This window comes from Pseudopipra pipra, chromosome 3, assembly GCF_036250125.1.
Source record: "Pseudopipra pipra isolate bDixPip1 chromosome 3, bDixPip1.hap1, whole genome shotgun sequence".
NCBI lineage: Eukaryota > Metazoa > Chordata > Aves > Passeriformes > Pipridae > Pseudopipra > Pseudopipra pipra.
This window is the reverse complement of record NC_087551.1, coordinates 66,773,123-66,794,848: the sequence shown is the minus strand read 5'-3', so window position 1 is coordinate 66,794,848 and position 21,726 is coordinate 66,773,123. Positions and strand designations below refer to the sequence as shown.

The window sequence follows — 21,726 nt, the reverse complement described above, 5'->3', positions numbered from 1 at the left end:
GCAAGTAAACAAAGCTTTTCATTATAGCCTAAGGGTGAAAAATCAGCTGTTAAAAAAGCATGAAATGATAGGTTATCAGTGCTGGCTTACTTTGGTCCCATCATGTCTTTATAAAGATTTTAGTCTTGCAATGACATGTAAACACGTCATGCATGGACTGGATCTGACATACAGAGAAATCAAGATGGGCATAAACGGGCATTTATAAAGCTACACAAAATGATAAAGATTAGCAAAAATATCAAATAGACTAGCATTAAGTGAGCACTGGACAATGCCAGTGAATTGAATACAGGTAGTCTCCTGTACAAAAATGTCTATGTAATTGTGTAATTCAGTACTGTGATGGATCAGGAAGTTTTTAAGAAAAGACAAAATACTGAAGAATCAAAACTGTTTGTGGAGCAGGGTGAGTTCCTAGTTCAACAACAATTTTTGAAGGGGGAAAAAGAAAAACCCACAAAAATTCCCACCAATTATCTTTATAATAAAGATATTCTTTAGATATTTTAGAAACAGACAGGTTTGGGATTTTTTTCCATTTCTTGGAATGGAAATTACCTCTTTTTTCATTCAATATTTTCCTTTAGAAAGCCATAGAATGCAAACAGATCAAATGAAAAAAAAAAAAAAAGAGATCTATGAAACAAAAGCGAAATATTTCAACTGATAAAAACTTTCTTTTTGCATATTCAGATCCATTGTTTGCTAATATTTGTCACTTTCTCAATATTTAGTTAGTCAGGAATTACTGCAGAACATGAAGAGATTGTTGTTCTGATCTAGTCAGGACATTCATTTCCATATTTAGGTGATTTAAATCACAGTTGCATAGACAGCTTCAAATTTAGCACCACTTATTTTTTTTAATTCCTGACTTCACAACATGAATAATGTTCTTACATAATGGACTTTGTCGTGTCCCATATCTTAAGTGTGCCTTCCCTAACATCACCTAGTTTGTTCATTCACAGTGTGCAGAGCACAGGGAAGACCTGTGCTATCACAGTTTGGGCTTGGATAAAGGCTGCCATACTTGGGAACCTAAATTATGCCTCACTTTCAGGAGACTACCGAATCAGTAGTCCTATAGTAAGTGTCTAACAGCTATGTTTACCAGATGGAGAGGGTGTAGATGCCTTTGAAATTGAAACAGATTTCCACACAGAAGCCTTCTAAGGCTCTCCCAGCTTTACAAGGAACTTAAACATTTACTTTAGTGGAACAGGGCTGTGAAGTATCAAAAATTTAGATGCAAGCTGGATGTCCCTGTGAGTCAGGCTCAATTGCAACCTCATTTGGGCCTTTTTGCTTGGTAATCTTATACATGCTTTATCTAATGCATTGTACCTAGTGGCATCTAATGAATCCTTACAAGTTCATTATGACCAAGGTAAATCTTTGCTGTTTCCATTTTACAGGCAAAAAATTTGAGACAATGACAAATGCAATGAAAAGCACTGCTGAATTCCTCTTCACAGGGAAGAGGCCATAAGAACAGGTACTGGCCCAGACTCACCTTCAAAAGCTTGGTTGATGACTCCAGTTGATGCCTCTTTTTCTTCAAGGTAGTGGGTGAAGGACAGTGGACAGTGTCTTATCTCTTGCAGTTTGTCATGAATATAAGAGAAAGTAGGTCTGTTGTGAGGTTCTTGGGACCAGCATCTTGTCACTAAATCACATCTGAAAAAGAAAAATTTACAATGCAAACATTAACAATAATAGAATCATTCATCTCAACACTTACCATTAAACATCTGAGAAGCAAGCTTGGCCTGAAAACTTTCTATGTGGTACAAAGATTATCATCAGCTGCTGAGGAAAGGAAAAACAAACTAAAGATCAGATGTCAGGAATACTCACCTTAAAACCTTTTAATTTTTCAAAGATGGATATTTCTGAGATTGGGAGCAGCTATAACATAAAAACAACAACCAACCAACAACAACAACAAAACACAAAAAAACCCACCACCACTAAAAACCACACTTGCCATTAACATCTGCTCTCACTGAAGAAGCCAGAAATATTTTCTAAGGAAGCAGAGAAGGAGGAAATTCTCTCAGAGAAAAAAAAAAAAAGCGTAAATCCAGAAATGAACCTGAAGTTTTCAACTTATTTAATCCTCCTTCAACTCATGTTACCTCAAATTTAGAGGAAGTTCAAGGCAAACCCTCCAGCACAGAGAGTGTTAATTTAGATTTCTGCCTCCAGACCAAAACAAAGTGGAGTAAGTTTTCCCATCAAAGGCAAAAATGGTATAAATTTCCTCTGGGTGCAGGGATTCTAGCCCACCTTGTACAACACTCTCTCTACCATTCAGTGGAAAACTTTACCTCCTGTTTGTATAAAGGATAGGGGCTGGTTTTTGTTCCTTAGTCAAGGAACCAAATCCTACAAAAGCCAGTGGGAGACAGGCTGAAAACCAAAACACAGCCAACACCTGGACATGCTAAGTGTTGGGAGTGGAAAGAGGTCTTAGAGTCTCAAAACCAGAAAGCAGCCAGTGAAAGGCCTGTTCAGGAAGCTGCTCATGGAATGTGGAGCATTTACCTCTAAGCCCTAAGTTCAAACCCTCCCCTGACAAACACGTTCCCAAACCTACTGCTATGTGATACCAGGTATTACTCAGTTATGTGAAATGAATTGGCTTGCTCAGATCCTTGCTTATCCATCTTAAAAAGATAACTGCTGTCCTTCACCACAACTGGGTATTTTACAAAACCCTTAGTGACAGCTGGGAAAAATCTCTTGACTTCTGATTTTTCAATGATATTTTTCATTAAAATATTAGTGTTGGATGATAATGTGAGTAGAAAAATTGTTTCAGAACCATTTTTCATTGACCTGTATCTAGTGGTTTCCAAGTTGAACAGAGCAATTCTGTTTTTTGAAAATGATCCCATGAAATTTTGCAAACCCATTTTAAGAATCTAATAAATGGTAGTGACTTCATAACACTCTGAATCACTTCAACTGCTTGCTTTCAGGTGTACTGGTTATTGATGACACTGGAAATATAGAATGAAAAGTACTGAATAGGACTCAAAATGAGGTTAAAGAATTGGTTTTCCTTCTGCTGTCTACAAAATGTCTGTCACACTAAATTTCAGCCTTGGATGCTGGAAGCCAAACCATCTGCTTTCTGGTTGTGATTGTTGGTAGGATATCCAAGCAAAATACATGAATTCAGGTGCTGTGCTCCACCAGGTTAGCACCTGGGCTCTCATAAGCAGAGCCTTGTGGAAGGCGTAGCAATGAAGTAAAAGAGCTGATGGAGTACACTGCTCCTTCAACTGAAAGGAAGAAACAGCCAGCCATAAGCCAACAGAAGAAGAAAGAAACAGGAAATGATATATAAGTCATAGACTCATAGAATATTTTGGGTTAGAAGGGACCTTCAAGGATGATCTAGTCCAACCTGCCAGCCGTGTGCAGGGACATCTTCCACTAGACCAGGTTGTTCAAAGTCCCATCCAACCTGGCCTTGAACATCTCCAGGGATGATATATCCACAACTTCTCTGGGCAACTTGTTTCAGTCTTTCACCACTCTTATCATAAAAAAATTCTTCCTTATATACAATCTAAATCTACCTTCTTTTAATTTATGAAACAAGAACATCATGAGTGTGGATTCTGAATATTTTTGTATTCCTATGACCAATCACTATCTTTATAAATAACTAATTTTTTATTGGACAATCTGCTTTATAAAGCAGTTCAGTTTTGCTATGGAGTGGGGATACTAATTGTTGCTGAAACATTCAGTACTGTAATTTTCTCTTTTTAATTATATTTCATATTTTTATTTACGAAATTAAATTACTTGTTGGTTGTCTTAAAATATCGATACCAGATAGAACTGGTATTTTTCACCAAGTATTTAATTCAGGTAGGCCTTAGGTTTCTAATGACAAAAACTTCCATGCTGTCTCAAAATATATCTGCAAATTTTGCATGTACAGCTATTTGTGGCATGATATTTAGCTTTCAAGTCATGCTATGATATTGAAAGCTTTAAGTCACACAACATAAACTTCCACTAGCTCAGAAATGCATCAGCACGAGGTCAATCGAGACGGTCAAAGCCAGGTAAATATGCCAAGTTGCTTATAAACAATAGCTTTTATCCTGTACATATTCCTATATATTTGGCAAACAGTGCATCATTTTAGCATAAGAAAGAGACTCGGAGGATTCCCCTACTTTATAGGGAAAGCCTTTAAGGAAAAAGTGCAAAATAACAGTTTCAAACACAGCATCAGCTAAAGGTTTATGTAAGGTTTAAGAACTAGCCTTTACACCTAGATGTAAACCTACACACCTACACTTCACACCTGTGTTTTATCTGGGTGCAACAACTGACAACCATATGTCCAATAGAGCTGCTTACATGGGGCAAATTAAATTTGAAGGGCCTGGAAAAAAAATAACTAATACTCAGTATCCAGTCCTGGAAGCTGAAAGTGAACAATTCCTGAAATGTGCTACAGAGCACAGAAGCTACAGGGCAGCACTACCAATTTTTTCTCCCATGAAATGGAAAATATAATCAATGTGGGATTTTCTTAGAAAAGGTTGTTACGATGAAGAAGAGTCTCTGCTTTCATCTGATGCATTCTGATCAAGGCCTTCTTCTCTCTCATTCTCTTAGTCCCTCCAGGGGGCCATTCCCAGAGACAAATAGCAAAAAGCTTTTAGTTACCAAACTAAAATTTCTTCATCGAAGTCAGTTATGTAAATTTGCATGGGACTGAGCATTTTGTGAAACTGCAAAATCAGGTCAGCGAGTGGTATGGTGCTTGTACAAATTCTCTTGACTGTAATCCACAGACTTTGAAGATCTATGTTAGCTCAGATCAGTCCGAACCTTGGCATTCTCTTGCATGCAAGTCTCACACTCAAATGATTGTACCAGATGTGGATCTGACTGCAAATGTAGCTCCATTCATAGATCTAATTCATATTTCAATAAACAAGTATCATTTATAGGTCCCCAAGCCCCTTTTTCCAATTCATTACCAAGCTTTACCTATCCACACTTCTTTGGGGAAGAGTAGATGATTAGTCCCTGGAGCAAAATCTTGTGGAGGTAAGGGAGAGAATTTCTCACCCTGCCAAAAAAAATCCCAATCCCACTTTCTTAGTGCTTTTTCACCCCAAAGTTTCTGTGCCAGCCCTACTTGCACTTGCAGTGTAAGCCTACCACAGATTCCTAAACAATTCTCAGCTGAAGTACTTTGGCCTTTGAACTCTTTTCCTGTCAGTGATGGTTTGTTTTGTCAAATGACAATGAGCAAGCCAAAGTGCCGAGGAGACAATTACTGACGGCTGGTGTCCTGATGCAGGTTCAAAACCTCAAGGAGGGAAACAGGAATGTCAAGAATCCCAGTATGCCATTAATGACCTAGGAAAGCAGCAAAAAGCTATTTATGCTACTGACAGAAGCTGCATGCAGGTGCTGAGTGTTCACCAAATGAGATAAAAGATGGTACAAGAGCCTAAGCTCATCAGCTCCTTGGCTTTCCCACTATTAGGCATTGATCCTACAAGTTACAACAGGTAGACCAGTATTTAAGCCCTATGCTATGCTAAGTTCAAGATCTGGCACCTTAAAAATTACTTCAAGCAAAGTTTTCTTAAGATTTGGTCACTTGTTTTAAGGCAACTTATGAGCCTTTGCTTAAGTTTGAATGTCAGATTAGTACAGGGATATAGCTGTCTCCTATTCTTTTTTATTCACAGGAGAGCTGTCAGAAAATTTTTGAGGAAACCTATTTCAGAAGAAGATCTCAAAAATAAAATGGCTTTGGGCTCTCATTTGTTCTGTGACTTCCAGTTTTCCCTCTGTTCTTAAAATTCTAATCTCTTCAGTTTTCCAGTTCCTCCAAGTGCTAAAGCTTGGGGGGTTTTGGTTTTATTGGTTTGGTTTGGTGTTTTGGTTGTTTTGGTTTGGGTTTTATTAATTGCTACTATGGTGTTTCAGCTATATCTACATAATGATAAATAATCATCTTTTTTGGAATTCAGAGCATGGTAATTGACTGTGAAATCTATCAGAGAAATACTGGTTTTCCAATCACAGAATTATTCTCAACCCTTTTCCTCAGCCCCAGGAGTAAGAATTGTTCAGTAGCCTCTCCTTCTATTTGTAGGACCAGCTGTTACATGCTTTGCTGGGACAGAGTGGGTAATAAAGAAATTGAGAAATGAAATTAGACAATATTGAGTGATTGTTGAGTTCACATTCAGCTTCCTCCTTTACACATTTCTCGTCAGTATGGGTTTGATCCACTAGATGTATTTATTTTATTCTTTTAACTGCAAGAATTTTGCAATTAAACCTGAATTTTGTGCTCAAGAGACAAATAGAAATTTAAGGCTTTATTTATCCAGCCCAGCTAAAGACTAAGCAGAATTGCAGACTTCCCTTTTCCTGTACTGCTTCGGCTTTTCTTATTGGTTTTTGCAAGAGTTCTATCTATAAAGAGAGCATAGGTTATTTTTCACATATATTCTAATATTAGCCTAATTCCTGCATTTACCATTGAGAAAGCCAGTTATATCTACTGTTACTAGACCAGTAAATTCTTTTTTGAAGCCATCTTAACTTTTAACCAATACCATCAGGTACTCCCAGGCTGTTCTCACATTACTACCAGATTCATGCCCAAGACTGACTTTATATTGTCCCTGAAACTCTATTTAAAAGACCAATATTCGCCATTCAACTTCAACACTTATATTCTTGTTCACAGGCTGCAGTGCTGGATGAATTAACAGGAGGTTGGCAGCTACCAGAGCTAGCTGTTTTACTGGAAACAAAAAGGAATGATGTTGAGCTCTGCGTGGGTATGACTGGCAACAGGTCTCTTGCTTCTTATAAATATTATCAACAACATTTAAACAAAATTAACTTACAGGTCATCAGGACAATTGTTTGGAGATTCCAGCCTTCCTCCTGATCGTACATGGTGTAAAACTTCTGTATTGGACAAACCCGGATATGGCTGTTGACCCAAAGTTAATGTTTCCCACACTAGTATTCCAAAAGCCCTAAAAAGCACCACCAAGAAATAAAAAAAAAAAAAAAAAAAAGAAAGAAAAATTAGTAGTCATAGTCATCATGAATAATCTCCTTATTAACAGCTAAAATATGCCTAACCTAAGAATAAGACTCAGAAAAATTAAGTTAGAAGTCTTAATTCATTGTTGTCCCTAAGCCAGTCTCTGGAACAGCTAAAATAGGTGTGTAGAACCGACGCACTTTCCCAGACTCAATGAGACGCAGCTCAGAAGACATTGAGTACTCACATCTTCTCTGGGCAACACTGCCTGACTGAGCATGTCCTCACTTAAACAAGTGTTTAGAAATCTCTAGAGGTGATGTTTTAAACGGATAGAGACAAGTTCTCCTAAGCCCCACTCATGGAGCAATCAGCACCTCATTTGGTTTGGCACAGAGCACTAAATGGCTCTCTTAGATAAGTGCAAGAGTGGCAGTCAAATGGATTGGTGCAGGGGCTGAGGACTTGGACAAGACTGGTGGGTACAACCCACCTGAGTACCTGTGGCCACAAAATCTAAACTTGTGTGAATCTCAGTCTTTGTGGATCTGGTTTTATTTGGGGTTTTTTTTTCATGTCTCTGACAGTGGGTCTCTGTCTCTTCACCATACACTCAAAGCTACTGAAATACACACTTTAGGTAAACCTCCACAGCAAAGTGCTTTGACCTTCCCCTGATGACACTGAGAAAGTTGATCTTCAAAATAAAGAAGTCACTTGAAGAGGGTAAAATGGTAAGGGTATTTGGCTGTAGGAATGAAGTGCCAATAAACCTAATGGAAAACAAAATGGAACAGCATGCAGGCAGTCGATTCACTGTCCGATCAAGCAAAAACCACATTGTGGGCCTAGTACAAAATTGTTTAAGTGACATAAGTGACATTCATGACTTTGAATCCAGAATCCAAAGTTAGAGCTCAAAGCATAAAGAAATATACCCATAATATATATATCATATATTTGTGGTGCCAAACTTTTCATTAGCCCATTAAAATATCACTTAGGAGGAAATCTGTCTTAGCCTAAATATTATTAGAGATGGAAATATACAACCTTGTAATTCCTCCTACGAACTAATATTTTCTTGTTGTGGGATTTAATATTATTCCCACAATTGTGTAGCTGCTGTAACTCACCAGACATCAGAATGATTTGTAAAGACACCATCAATAAGGCTTTCAGGAGCCATCCATCTGACAGGGAGTAGGCCTTCTCCTCTTTTCCTGTAATAATCATTTTTGTAGACATCTCTGGCAAGCCCAAAATCACCAATCTTTACTATCCTGGAGGAGCTCTCATATTCCTTCTCAGACACAAGGCAGTTGCGAGCAGCCAGGTCCCTGATTTGTAAGGCAGAAAAAAAGAGGATGGAATTTGCATTGCAGAATAACTCAGGTCTGTAAGTCACGTGGTTCAACCCTCTCTTCAGAGCCATGCCAACCTCAAGGTTGGATCATGGGACTTCGGACCTCACTAGTTTAGTTTGGCATATCTTCAAGACTGGAGATGATGCAACCCCTCTGGACAATCTGAATCAGTGGTTGATCTTGCATTGTGAACAACATTATCTAATATCCTTCACTGTAAGTTGTACCTGTTGCTTCTCGTCTTTTCCTTGTACTTCTCTGAGAAAAGTCTGTGTCCTCTAAAGCTACCCATTAGGCAGATGAGGACAGTAAATTGGATCTCTCCACTCGCCCTTCTCTCTGTTGCACAGGGTATGATTCTTGCCAAGGGTTCAATAAGCCCTGGATTCAGATCTTAGAGTGGCCCAGCATTTTGAGAGAGAACTGCAGATGATATTTAGCAGAAAAGTGTAACATTAGATTTTACTCCAGTGCTCTCCCCTTTCCTGTTACATTGTGACATCTTTCTAGGCAGTTTTCCCAGTTAAGATAATTAGTCCCGACTCTGTGGGTAAATCTGTGAAGACTAACGCAAGTTCTGTACCTGTGTATAAAATGCATTTTCTCTAAATAGACACAGCCTTTGCAAACATCCAAACATATATCCAAGAGGTCAGTCATTGTCAGTAAAGGGTTCTGGAGCTACAAGAAAGAAAGACAGAGGTAATCATGCCTTTGAGCTTTACCAACCCAGAATGACAACCTCCCTATATAAAGATGGTATTGTTTCTTCATTTGAAATGCGTAGGATTTTTCCAAAAGAGTAGAAGCAGAGGTGTAAAATCTCTATATGTCAATAGAATGAATATTAATTAGGAGCAGGGTAAACTGCCAAATCACTACACTATAAGGAAGGTGAATGCATCCTGTTCTTTGATTTGGGACTAAAAATATCCTAGGACCTTCAGAGCTGTGGAAGAAATGGGATCCTGAAAATTTCCTCCCACTATCAGATCAGGTTTTCTTGTTGCTCTATTAATCAGTGTGGTGTATTTCTAGTAGAGTACATGTATATACATTTCAGTACAGTTCAATACTGACTGTGGATTTGATCTGATCATGTAAATGAACTGTACAATTGCTATCATGATATAAAATTTCATTGTTGAGTCATTTTGACCTACAGTCCTACCATCCACATTCTTAATCTGCATACTAACGATGAAAAAAATTACTTCAAGTTGTTCATTCTTTATTCTTTTCTCTTTCCTTCTAAAGAATCTGAGGATATGGGGATAGTATCTTATATGTCTGGACTATGCCTCACACCTTAATGATACTGCTATTATTTAAAGACAAAAACCCCCTACAATACCTAGTAGACCACATACATGACCACCATTATTTATGATCACTTTTCAAAGGACTGGTTATGATTTTGACAGAGAGAAATTCAGCAGACATCTCATGACTGAAACTATGATTTTGGTCAGTAATCTAATGACATTGACTCTTCTTCACAGCACCACTGAATGCAAGCTTGGCACTCAATATTGAAGTCTCGGGGTGTTAAGGAAAACCAATTCAGACTTTGCAGGTACAGAAACAGCTGAATATCAGCATGGACTTTGAGAAAGGGCAGTTCCTTACCCTACCTTTTGTTTTCTGGCTCCTCGTAAATAGTTAAGTAGATCCCCTCCTTCCATCAGCTCCAGAATAAGATACTGAGGTTCATTTAACAGGCACACCCCAAGTAACTTCAGAATGTGGGGATGATCAAATTTACTAAAGAGAAGGAAACAACTGTAAGACTACAGATGAGAAATCCAGCTGGTTGATAGCTAACAAAATGTATATAGCTGTAAGCAATGAATGAGCAGTTTGGCCTTTACAATCCTGCCTCTACGAACAACATGATTCAGTGCCTGGATTTGCTCAGTCATGGAGAGAATTCAGGGACATCCCTTCAAAACACAGGCTTACACTTTCTTTGACAGGCACTCTAATACATGTACCTATATTAAAAAGCACATTTCATTCTATTTTCAGCAAACAAAAAAGGTAGCCAAATGGCATTTTCTTCTAGGAATAATGTGATTTGCCACCTGTACATTGAAAGTATCTATATTATTTTAATAAATTACTTTTACTACTATATTCATAGTAGAACTGATGATTCAGAAAAACACACAGAGAAAGGTAAAAGCACAAGGTGCAATATATAATTTTCACAATTCAGAGGGGAACTGTTTCTCACAGTACATTTTCAAGAGAAACAAAATACACATGACAAATACTTATAGGTATACGAGTAATTGTCTGTGTGTGTCTAAAAAGACAGATTACCACAAAGGAATTGGCACTCTCAGACCTAGCACTTTTTAAAAATGAAGAATATTTTTGCTTCTGTCAGTGCCTGTGTTTTTACAATCACACCTCTTGTTTTAGAAAATGGTTTTGCTTCTCACCGCTGTGTGAAAGCACTTGCACCAGCAGTCAGAGAAACTTGACTCTACTGAGAGAAATGATGGTGTCCAAAATGCTGTCAAATGCACAAGTGTAAACAAATAAAGCAGAGGGACATTTTCCTTCTAACCTCTTTTAATTCATGTAGTCTCAGGTGTGGGCAAAACTTTAGCAAAAAGTGTGATTTAGAATTTGACAGTTGCCCCTGGCCCCTAGCACATACCTCTCAATCAGACAAATTTTGGCATTTTCAGGAACAAAAAGAGGGGAAGGAGCACCTGGCATTTTCCTTACAACCAATACAGACCTTTCTCCACTGAGCTGTCATTCCTTACTTCCCAAGTGAAGGGACAAGGATTTCCTACATATATCTGTACACAAATGACTCACCAATTACCAATAACAAATGACTTTCTGTAATAGAGACAACTCAATTTCCCCACTGCTGCATAGCAATAATAGAAGTACTAAATAGAATTCAGGGACATCCCTTCAAATTCAGCTTAACTGGGCCACTATGCATAGCATTACAATCCAAATTTTAATGAACATCCAAAAAGGCAAGCAAAAGAAAAGTTGCTCTTTTAAATCTTACATCAAGGTTTGTAAACAATCAGATCTACTTATTTTTCCTTTCTATGTTTGATTTCATTTATGAGACCTTACAGATGAACATAAAGAAAAATCATTAAGTTCTCCATGTGTGAACTGTTATTTTTCATATTAAAAAATAAATAATAAAAATATATCTTTTTAATTGTCATTGTTTAATGACTATTAGAAATATATAATACATAAACTTTTCTATTCTTTTAATTTCTCTGACTCATTTTATTGGTGTACATATTAATGTTTACATTTAAATGCAATAATTTTCAATTATATATTCTTCCAGGATTTCTGGGTTTGGATTATTACGTGCAACAAGAAAGTAGAATTGGGGAAGTTTCAGAGACTTCAACTATGGGTCCATATAATTTCTATACTACATAGAAAAGAGACCTTAACTGGGTTTATGACTGCTAGATAGACTGAAGAGAGATTATAAGATATTTACACACAACTGTTACTGTTTATAATTAATTTTTGCTTTAATGACATGGTTACATTTCGGTTTTCACAAGCCTTTTACCCCATTCAGGTACAGTATGTGGAAAAAGTTAGGCAAAAATGCAAGATTTTTTTAAATATGTAACCAAAAATAGAATGCTGTGAAAACCAATTTCAAATTTAAAAACACAATATTTTCTGTGCATGATACAAAATCCTTCATTTTTTTAAAAATGCTTCTAATTCTGCATTCATGAAATAAAAGTCAAAGTGCAGAGGTATGTCTGAAAATTAAACTACACTCTTAGTCCAATGTTACCAGCTGAAAACTTCAGTTGTATTTCTGCTTGTTTCTGTGGAGACTCTGGAAAACCAGATTTTCAGCTGAAACACAAACCTTTCTATGTGACGTTCTTGCATTGGTGACAGATGCATTAAGTCTACCTCAACAGAAAAGGTATGTGGCAGCCTCTAGTGGTAAATATGAACATTTTTCAGAAACAATTTCCACAGTAAGTTAAAACTTGAAGGCATCAGCTGGTTCTGATCTGTTTTGGTAAAACAGGATTAGCCAAATGTTGTTTGATTGCCTTTAGCAACTAACTTAGTCTTAGATGAGCAAGGATACCAAAATACACCAGTCCAAACCCAAATAAATTCATGTTATGAGCATACTGAACTTGCAATATATATATTAAATTTTGCTAATCTGTTTTATAGCTTTAGTTTTGTAAGATTCATCAGTAGTGATTTACTTTGTTAGCAAAAACAGGAGAACACCCTAAAAGTGCCACAATACTTTGTTTAGAGGAAAGTCCTGCTTTCATTCCTCTGGAAGGCCACCATCTTCACATGATGCTGGCTTTGAAGGGTGCCCAGTGGCAGAGCTGTCCCTACCTCATTAAGTGTGCCTCCTTCAAGAATTCACTCTTCTCATGGTCTGTCGCACCCTTCTTCAAAGTCTACTCAAGAGAAAGCAAAAGTGTAGTTACACTTTGGTCATCATCATCATCATCACATAGCACTTACGTAAAGCAATCATACATAGACATGGCCTTAAATATACATTATTTTCCAGAAATCATTACAAGGAGATAGGCATAGCTTTAAGTGACTTGCAAGAAATGCTGCAAGGAAGTACCCAGATTTGTCAACACCCATGTCTCAGGTGAAACCTCTAAGACAAACCTATCTGCCCATCCCATTCCATTGCCAGAGAAATATACAGATACAATTACCTTGACTGCTACTTTGGATTCTCCATTTCCACCTGCCAGGATATCTACTGCAGTCCCTTCATACACTTCTCCAAATGCTCCACTTCCTAACAATTTGTGTAAGTTCAGTTTGTCCCGAGGGAAGGTTGGCAATGATTCAATCTCTGCCTGAGAAGGAAGAGTACTACAAAACAGCAATACTAATCACTTGTTCATACCTAAAAATGTTTGAAATTTTATTAAAATTCTTCTTCAAATGAAGGTGGTATTATTTCTATCATCAGATACATTTAAGGGAAGCTTAGTTGAGGCCAGGGTGTTTTGGAAGCTATTGGAAAACACCAGAACTTCTTCCTTCCTCATGCACTTACTTTTCTTGCCAGGGTGAGCATGAAGGGTGGGCTAGGGGCAATTCAGGCCAGGCTCCATGCCAGGGAGACCACATGTCAGTGCGCCCTTCAGAGCAGACCTGCCCTGCAGCACAGATGCAGCCCTTAACTCTACCTTGAGGTGTCAGGAATGAGTGCCCTGATGAAAACTGGTACAGAGAAGCCCTCTTACATGTTTTTGTCCTGAAAATACATCTGCCCTGAGGACATACCGTATAGCGTAACAGGCATTGGCTATTCCCACTGTCTCAGACATCCCTCTGAGTTGAGCTAGTTCCTTATCTTCCTTGATAAACACTATCCGTCCAGGCAAGGCTTGTTTTCTGGATTTCCATCTTTGGTGCCATACTGGAACAGAAAAGCAGCTAATCAGGTATTTCGCTCTGAGAGCATCCCAATGTACAAACAGGCTGAAAGGCTACAGACTTTTTGTTATTCAGTTCAACATGGCCCCCAAGCATCTCATGGATGCAAGTCATTTCCAACCAGCCATCCGGCCAACTTTTTCCCACAAAACACATACTCAGCTCATTGTGCTGAGAAACCAGTCAAGCATCCGTTTCTGTATGTGGCAAGCCTGAAGGGCAGCTAATGCATCCCAGGGAAAGGAAGAGGAGTGAGAGGACAGGACCATCAGATGTGGACACGTACATCTCAGGGTAATCATTGCATCCTTTCTTCAGGAACAAATCTTAAGAGAAAGATAACGGGACTCTTGCATGAATAAATGCAGTTCCAAACTTGAGAATTGTAAGGTACAAGTTTTTATAAGGATACATATGAACATCAGAGCTCCCTCAGCATTCCTGTGCTCTCCCTCCAGGTAATCAACAGCAAGAAATGCCTGAGGATGGAGTGAATTTGCATCCTATTCTTGATACTGAAAATATAAACAGTTATCTTTAGGGCTTCAAAGAATGAGAATATGCAAATTTCTTCCAGTTCCCATCCTAGGAATAGCTCAGCATTTCCTTAAACCTGGAGGACAGTAATCTCCCAACACCTGGACTGCCTTTTACTGAAGCCTGGCAAAACAAGCATATGCAAAAAATTTAGTCACATACCAAAAACGAACAGCAAGACCACAGCCAAACTCAGCACAACTCCAATCACAGAAGCAATGGCAGTGATGGTGCCTGTGGTGCCTGTGCCTTCTGTTAAATAGAAGAGGAAAATTGGTTAATGACTGTGTATACAAACAGTATCAATCCTATGGAGCTGACCTGAGAGAACCCTTAAGCAGCCTGCTTTGTAAATGTCTTCCTCTGCACAAAGCTCTCTTGTAGACTGTATGTGGATGTCTGCATTTGGTCAGACTAATCCTTCTCCCCCAGACCTGGGCCATTTCTGTGGTGATGACCTACAGTGTATGCAGAAAGAGAAAACACTGAACTGTTTAACCACTCAAGGTGGGATTTCCAAAAGCACCCACAGAGTGTAGGTCTAACATTCTGGCCAAAGGAAAGAAGTAATCTTCACATCTTTGCCCAGTGTGGGAGCTTGCCTTTTTTCAAGAATCATGTCATAAAGCAGTGGCAGGGCCACAGAAACAAACTGGTATAAATGAGCAGAAGTACATTTCAGACCCACTGTTCTGTGCAAAAGAGCCTGCATGCGCACTAGCAGCTGGGGTCCATCATGTAAACGTCACCATTTATTACCTACAAGACACATTACTTTACCTTTGCAGCAACATCATTATTAAAATAGCAAGTCTCTGTTCATAAATTGGTGTGATTACTTAGAATTAAAAAAAAAAAATAAAAGAATACTAAAGTATGAGACATACCTTTACCCAGAACTATATTCTTGCTTGTGTCACTGTATTCACCAACTCCCAGTGCATTTGCAGCTGCTGCTCTGAACTGGAACGTTCCTTCTAAGTTCTTGGCCTTCCATGTGCAAATACTGCCACAGGAGCCATTGTAAACCACCTCCCACAAGAACTTCATTTTGCTAGTGTTGCCAGACTGCTTCCTGAAACATGCACAGCACAACACCACGGATAAGTCATTAATGCCACGAGGGCAGTTTACTGCTCCCCCCCACCCTGTTCTTCGCTTCAGTTCCATGGTTTTCACAATATCTCTCTGCTTGCATGAAAGCTCAATCTGGTTGTGAGATTCTGGCTACAGAGCAAAAAATTGTGTCATACCATTTCAGCAATGTGAAGCATCACACGTCTTTATCTTCACACTGGAAATTAAATACTAGAACATTTTAGACATAAAAAGCTACAGCACACTTTCACTTGTTTCAGCATATGCCTCACAGCCACAATTTAAAAATATTCTTATTTAGCTTTCAGAAAAAAGTAACCATTTTTTTCCTATCCTATTAGAGCTTTTTGATTGCCCAGGCCCAGAGTAATTCAGTGGCTCAGGTTTCAAAAGCTAAACAGGAAGGAAGTAATTGGCAGCAAAGACACAATTCTTTAGTTAGCCACCTTCCCACTGGACTGAGATTGACTGCTCACAATAAATTCAGAGCTGATTATTCACAAAGCAAAAGAAGACCATGTATTAAAACTTGAAAGGCCATATCTGAAACATCATTTCATGTCATGCAAGACCATGATATATCATGTGAAATGACCTTCATGAGCATGTCAATCATTTTCCCAACACACCTTAATGCAGAAAAAAGTTCAAATGCTTCTAAACCAAAAAGACATGGGAAAACTATATTTTCATGTCCTTGGTGTACAAATATCCCTACTAGAGCTGTATGATAAAAAGTGGTTGTTTCAAAGGGCTATGCAAATATTTTCTAGAATGCTGTGCAAATGACCTAACATTTTTCTATCTAATGTAAAAGGGCCACGAGGCTCAAAGTGAAATTCAGTCAAAAACATCAGCATGTGCACATTCAGACTGAAGGAGAAAAGCTTATTTAATTAAAAGACCACCTCAGCGATGCTTCATGACTCCAGAGATGAGTAAGAAGCTGGAGTCTGGAGAACACAGCAGCTAATGCACGGCCCTGACACAGGCCAAGAGTCTGACTTTTCTTTACCCATCCACAGTAAGTCAGATACAGACTGGCTGCTGGTATATCAAAATTATTGTTGACTCATAGCATGTGGGTCAGTGCTCCCGTATGCTCGCAGAGCTGTACAGAGGAAGCTTACAGCACCAGGAAAATATGTCTGGGTGAAAACTTATATAGGTAAGGTGTGCCCAGCTCTAGAGTGCTGTCAGTCCTTAGCTTTCATAAGCAGAGAGTTAACTGAGAAGAAAGAAATAATAGCTGAGTTTAGCAAACTACTTCCTTCCATCAGTAGTGATTTCAAACAATGACATGGCTGACATATCAGAAGATGGACTCTTCTCATTTTTAAATAATGGTTAATTAAGCTTTGCTCTGACTGCTTTAAACAGATCTCTCCAGAGTCATGGTCAAAAAATTAGAAGTTTCAGAGTCACTGCCCACAGCAATATACTCTAACCTGCCCACCCAGCCCTTCCAATGTCAATGCAGGAATAAGCATGAACTGGCACTCTAGTGTGACATGTATAGTCCAGGCAGTCTGTATTTGATGACAGAGCATTTTAAAAATTATATAGTTATCAGAGACTGAAACAGTTAATGACTTACTCATTATAAGATCACCAAAAGACTTTTGCAATCTGCAAAGAAACAACTGCTCACCCAGCAAAGCCCACCCCTCCCTGAACATGCCTACTGTGAAAGGACCTTCAAATCAGATGAGTGGGTGCTGTTGTCCAACTATCCCAGGTGCAGGTGTACCTGAAGCTACAAACTGGATTTCCACATAAGGAAAGAGACTAAGAAGAGACAAATTCTGCAAGGTGGGATAAATTCTTATCATGCCAACATCCTCCCTTTTACATGATGACTCTGCTGTGAAAACCTCTCTGGAGGAGCATGGAAAACTTGTGACATGTCCTGTGACATGATCCATGGTAAAACTCCCTGCCTCGGGGAGGTACAGAGTGTTCCCACCTGAGCTGGAAGTGTACATTTACTCATGAAATATTGGAGTTTTGTGGGGGGCTTCCCCCAGCCCCAACAGACCAAGACCACCACATCAACCAACTGACATGGAAGCTGTAACTACCAAGTTTCATTGCTGGATCCAGTGGGCTGTGATTATATATATATTTCCAACTTTATCCTTTCTTCCCCTTTCTCTCCCTTATGCATTTCTTTAAGTGTTATCTTTATGCTGTAATATTGCTATATTGCTATAATGCTTTAATACTTCTATATTGCTATAGATGATAACACCCAAAATGGCAACATACCTGTTTACCTTTGAAACAAAATTGTTCCAAAATAAACTCTACATACATATGTTTGCAAACACTGATTATTCAATGTCATTTCACTCTAATACACCTCAAGGGATTCATTAATAAGAACTTGGGTTACCCTCCCCTTCTGAGACAAGTTGTAACAATAGTCATCCCATGTTAGTGGGAATACCCTACTTCTGGCAACGCTATAAGACCTTTTCATAAGTCCTCTGAACACTAAGATATTTATACATATGTTTTAGCCAAAAATACATACTACATACTTGAAATTTGTGATTTGAAATTATCTCTGAATCTTCTAATTCACTGACAAAGATCCAAATATATCACCATATTTCAAAGTTGGTCCGAAAATATTGCTAGTGTATATTTTCTTCTAAGTTTTCCAGGAATTTCTGGAAATTACGGCTACTTGGTTTACCTAAGAAAGGGATCCCAATGAGAAGGGCCTTCTGCATCATAGATACTTCACTCTTCCCATCACAGCCAACCTGGAAATTCCTGCACACTGGATCTTTTTCTGGGCTGCTACCTATGGGAAGGGTACCTGCATGCATAGCTTACCTGCTTTCTAAGATATAGTAGGTCAGGTTGCTTCCATTATCATCAGCCTTTTCCCACTGTATGGAGTTTTTAGAGTCTTCTGCTCTTTTTGGTACTCCTGGCTTACTAGGAACACCAGCTTAAGCCAAACAGGGAAAGAAACAGAACCTTTAGAATGTGTTTATAGCAAGCCAAAGGGCTAACGGGCACAGAAAAAAATTAGATGTGCACATGGGTGTTTAGACGCACAAAAGGATGGAGGATCTACAGCAATAATCCCCATCTGGAATGTATCTTTGGCCTTCTCTTTGCAATGGATAAATTTCAAAATTTTTATTCACATGTAGCCTTTCACCGGTTATGAGTTCATATCGATATAGGCATTTCATTTCAGTTTCCATCACTCTTTTCCTCTGCACCACTTGGAAATAAACCTCATTTCTTTCACCCTACTACTTTCAAAGGTATGATATTGTATTATTCTTTTTCAAACATGCAGAACTATTGGCTCTTAGTATAAGAAAATTGCCTGTTAAATTTTAGAAAATATTATGTTTAATATTCACATCCTGAAAATAGTCTTAAAATCTTGTTATCCTACATTGAGTGCTTACCTGTAGTTTTAAAGCTTGTTGAAGAGGAAGTGCTTTTCAGTCCTGTAACATAAACTACTGTTACTCTTACAAAATAGTTGGTTGAAGGAAGAGTTCCTGTCAGGTTGCATGTGTAAACAAGATCTGCTGTGCACGTAGTGCTTGCAGGAGAAAACCAGTCACTCTTTGTTGGCCACTAGAAAAAAAAAATCATCATAGTCAACTTTATTGCTCTTCTGAAGCATGTCACAGTTCTATGCCTGGGTAGAATTACTACTTTTCCACCTCTTAATATTGTAGTGGGGTTATGACACATGTGCTGTTTCGATCATGGGACTTTGTCCTCTTAGAGACCAAGGTCACAAACTCTAATTTTTTTCTTTGTTTTCAGAAGACCTACAAGTCTTGTTGGTAATAAAGATCAATAGATTAAGTGACCGCTTTACACAGCCAAGAGGAGACTTCCCCTTGTATTTCTGGATCACCATGATGTGCCCATGAGTTCAGCTTGCCATGACACAATTGAAAGGAGGTGGTTTAGAGGAATTGTACTATGACATTTGTTTTAGGGCAGGGAAATCTTTGGTGTAAGTCTAATGAATCTGATTTTATATATTAAAGAATCTATGTGATTCAGCTTAGCACATGACTTTTTCAGTGTTCATTGGTTCAAGCATTAAAATCTGAAGTTTTCATCCATGTTGCTGTCACTCTAGCGCTTACTTCTACAGTTTGCACTTCTGGATCTGTCTTTGTCTCTAGCATTTTCTCCTAGCCTCTATCACAGGAAAATAAAATTCAGATACTAGGTTGTAGCTAATATTTATTGCTGAAAACCCTTTTCTTCTTTTTCTTGTGCAGAGCAAACATAGGAGTTATAGCTGCAAGCCAGGTTGGGGCAGGGCAGTGAGGAAACAGGGAGAGGACTCTGCTGAAACCGGAGACCCAGGAGTAATTCTGATGGGGTCATCCAGGATGTCCTTTGGCACTATGGAGTACTAAATGCTCCAGCTTCATTCCTCCTTGTTCCTGGCAAATGCTGACTCCATCCTGCCCCTTCTGAGACACTAAGACTGACATCATCATGCCCAAATTATTCACTGAGACTCTTCATGTACATCCTGCCACCCACCCTGTCCTGCTCATCGGGAGAGAGTAGCTTAAATTCACTCTAATATGAACAAAAACCGTAAGTGGTATTTTTACCTTACACAGCTCAAACCAGAAGCTGGATTCTTTGATGTGCAGAGGAGCTCTCCATTCTAGCTGGAAACTTGTATTTCTGGGAACTATGTTGACAGGTGCAGGTGGAGTCTCAAAAGTTTTTGCGATGACAGGGACACTTTCAGAAAACCAATTCTCCTCAGGATGAAAAGCAAGAACCTAGTAAGGAAATGAACGAACTATACAATACCAGACCACTTGGAAAGGTAGCTTTGCTTTAGCAACTCAAAATGTTTAGAAGACTAGCTGTTTTCAAACAAGACAGTGTTCAGGCAATACAGATACAGGTGTAGAAAGATTTTAAGCCTCATAGCTGCAGTGTTACACACCTTCAGGCTGGAAGTCCATGGCCTGGAGGGCATGGAGTACCCTCCCCTTCCTCAGAGATTCTTCTTAGTTTCTCAGCTCAGCTTTCTTACTAAGACTTTTCTCTTTCTAGACCTTTCTTAAATGCCACGTGGTCTTACACATGACATCTGTGACATGCAGATGTCACATCATATTAGGCAGGGCTTTAGAACCACAAAAACACAAAGTGAGGAGGTGCCTTAGGATGTTGCCTTTCACTAAGCCACAGTCCAATATGACCTATGTTTGGGTATGCATACTTGCATAAACTCATACAGGTATTTAGGTAGGTGCGTGTATACATACATGCATATATATATATATGTATATATATGTATATACACATATGTATACACACACATATATATATTCCTCATTGTAACATCCAAGCTTTTAACAAAAGCACAAAATCAAATTAAGACCAGAACAGATCCCCTCCTGCCATCATCTGAATGTTCTCCCAACTGTGAAAACCACACTGTGACTATTTGTGATGTACCCAGAGTACATTCTGCAGACAACATGTTTACTTGTTTGCTTTTGAAAATGTCACTCTGCTGACAGCCCTGCTGTCAAGACACATCATTTATTGTTTTTCTTTTAAGTCTTCATCTGTAAAGGGAGAAGCAGTACATTTTGTTATGAATCCACACTGGACACTTTTATTTGTCTGCTTTACAGAAGAGCAGTCAAAATATTTGCAGTTTAGTGAACAAACCAATAAAACTACTTGCAACTGTACCTTGAATGAATTGCTTGTTCCAGGTTGGAGCCCACTGACAGACCAGGCAAGCATCCCATTTGAAAATTCACTTTTTCGCAAGGGTGTCACTGGAACAGGAGGTAATGAATTGACAGCGATTTGATAGCGGATGGATTCAAGAGGTCCATTTGGCTTCAGAGGTTCACTCCAAGATATATTGATGGTGGTGTCAGACAAAACTAATGTTTTAATTGTATCAACTGCCTCTGGTACTAAAATAGAAAGAAAAACCAATCTTCTTTTAGGTACAGATCTCACAAGATGTTTTTTTGTCTGTTTTATTTTTAAAGAAGTCAAGAAATATCACCAGGGAAGGAGAATAAGGTTAGATGTATATGAATATGATTAATTTACAAGACTGACACTTTACACGTGTAAAACTCATATTCTTGTATAGTCAGTCAGCTGCAGACAAGTTTGAAATATTTTGAGGGATTT

The 21,726-nt window shown here is 38.6% G+C and overlaps 1 protein-coding gene across 6 annotated transcripts in view; it reads right to left on the bottom strand.

Annotated features, from left to right (window-relative positions):
* Positions 1 to 21,726, bottom strand: part of ROS1 (ROS proto-oncogene 1, receptor tyrosine kinase) — a 73,485-nt gene that overhangs the window by 9,582 nt on the left and 42,177 nt on the right. For all 6 annotated transcript variants that reach the window (XM_064649691.1, XM_064649692.1, XM_064649693.1 and 3 more), the window contains 14 exons: positions 21,268 to 21,500; positions 20,160 to 20,336; positions 18,975 to 19,149; positions 18,382 to 18,499; positions 15,327 to 15,514; positions 14,602 to 14,691; positions 13,750 to 13,885; positions 13,170 to 13,332; positions 12,829 to 12,893; positions 10,071 to 10,200; positions 9,020 to 9,117; positions 8,206 to 8,409; positions 6,924 to 7,058; positions 1,520 to 1,683 (listed from right to left, as the gene is read on the bottom strand). In XM_064649691.1, the coding sequence (XP_064505761.1) occupies positions 1,520 to 1,683; positions 6,924 to 7,058; positions 8,206 to 8,409; positions 9,020 to 9,117; positions 10,071 to 10,200; positions 12,829 to 12,893; positions 13,170 to 13,332; positions 13,750 to 13,885; positions 14,602 to 14,691; positions 15,327 to 15,514; positions 18,382 to 18,499; positions 18,975 to 19,149; positions 20,160 to 20,336; positions 21,268 to 21,500 (2,076 nt within the window). The remainder of the gene's footprint in view (positions 1 to 1,519; positions 1,684 to 6,923; positions 7,059 to 8,205; positions 8,410 to 9,019; positions 9,118 to 10,070; positions 10,201 to 12,828; positions 12,894 to 13,169; positions 13,333 to 13,749; positions 13,886 to 14,601; positions 14,692 to 15,326; positions 15,515 to 18,381; positions 18,500 to 18,974; positions 19,150 to 20,159; positions 20,337 to 21,267; positions 21,501 to 21,726) is intronic.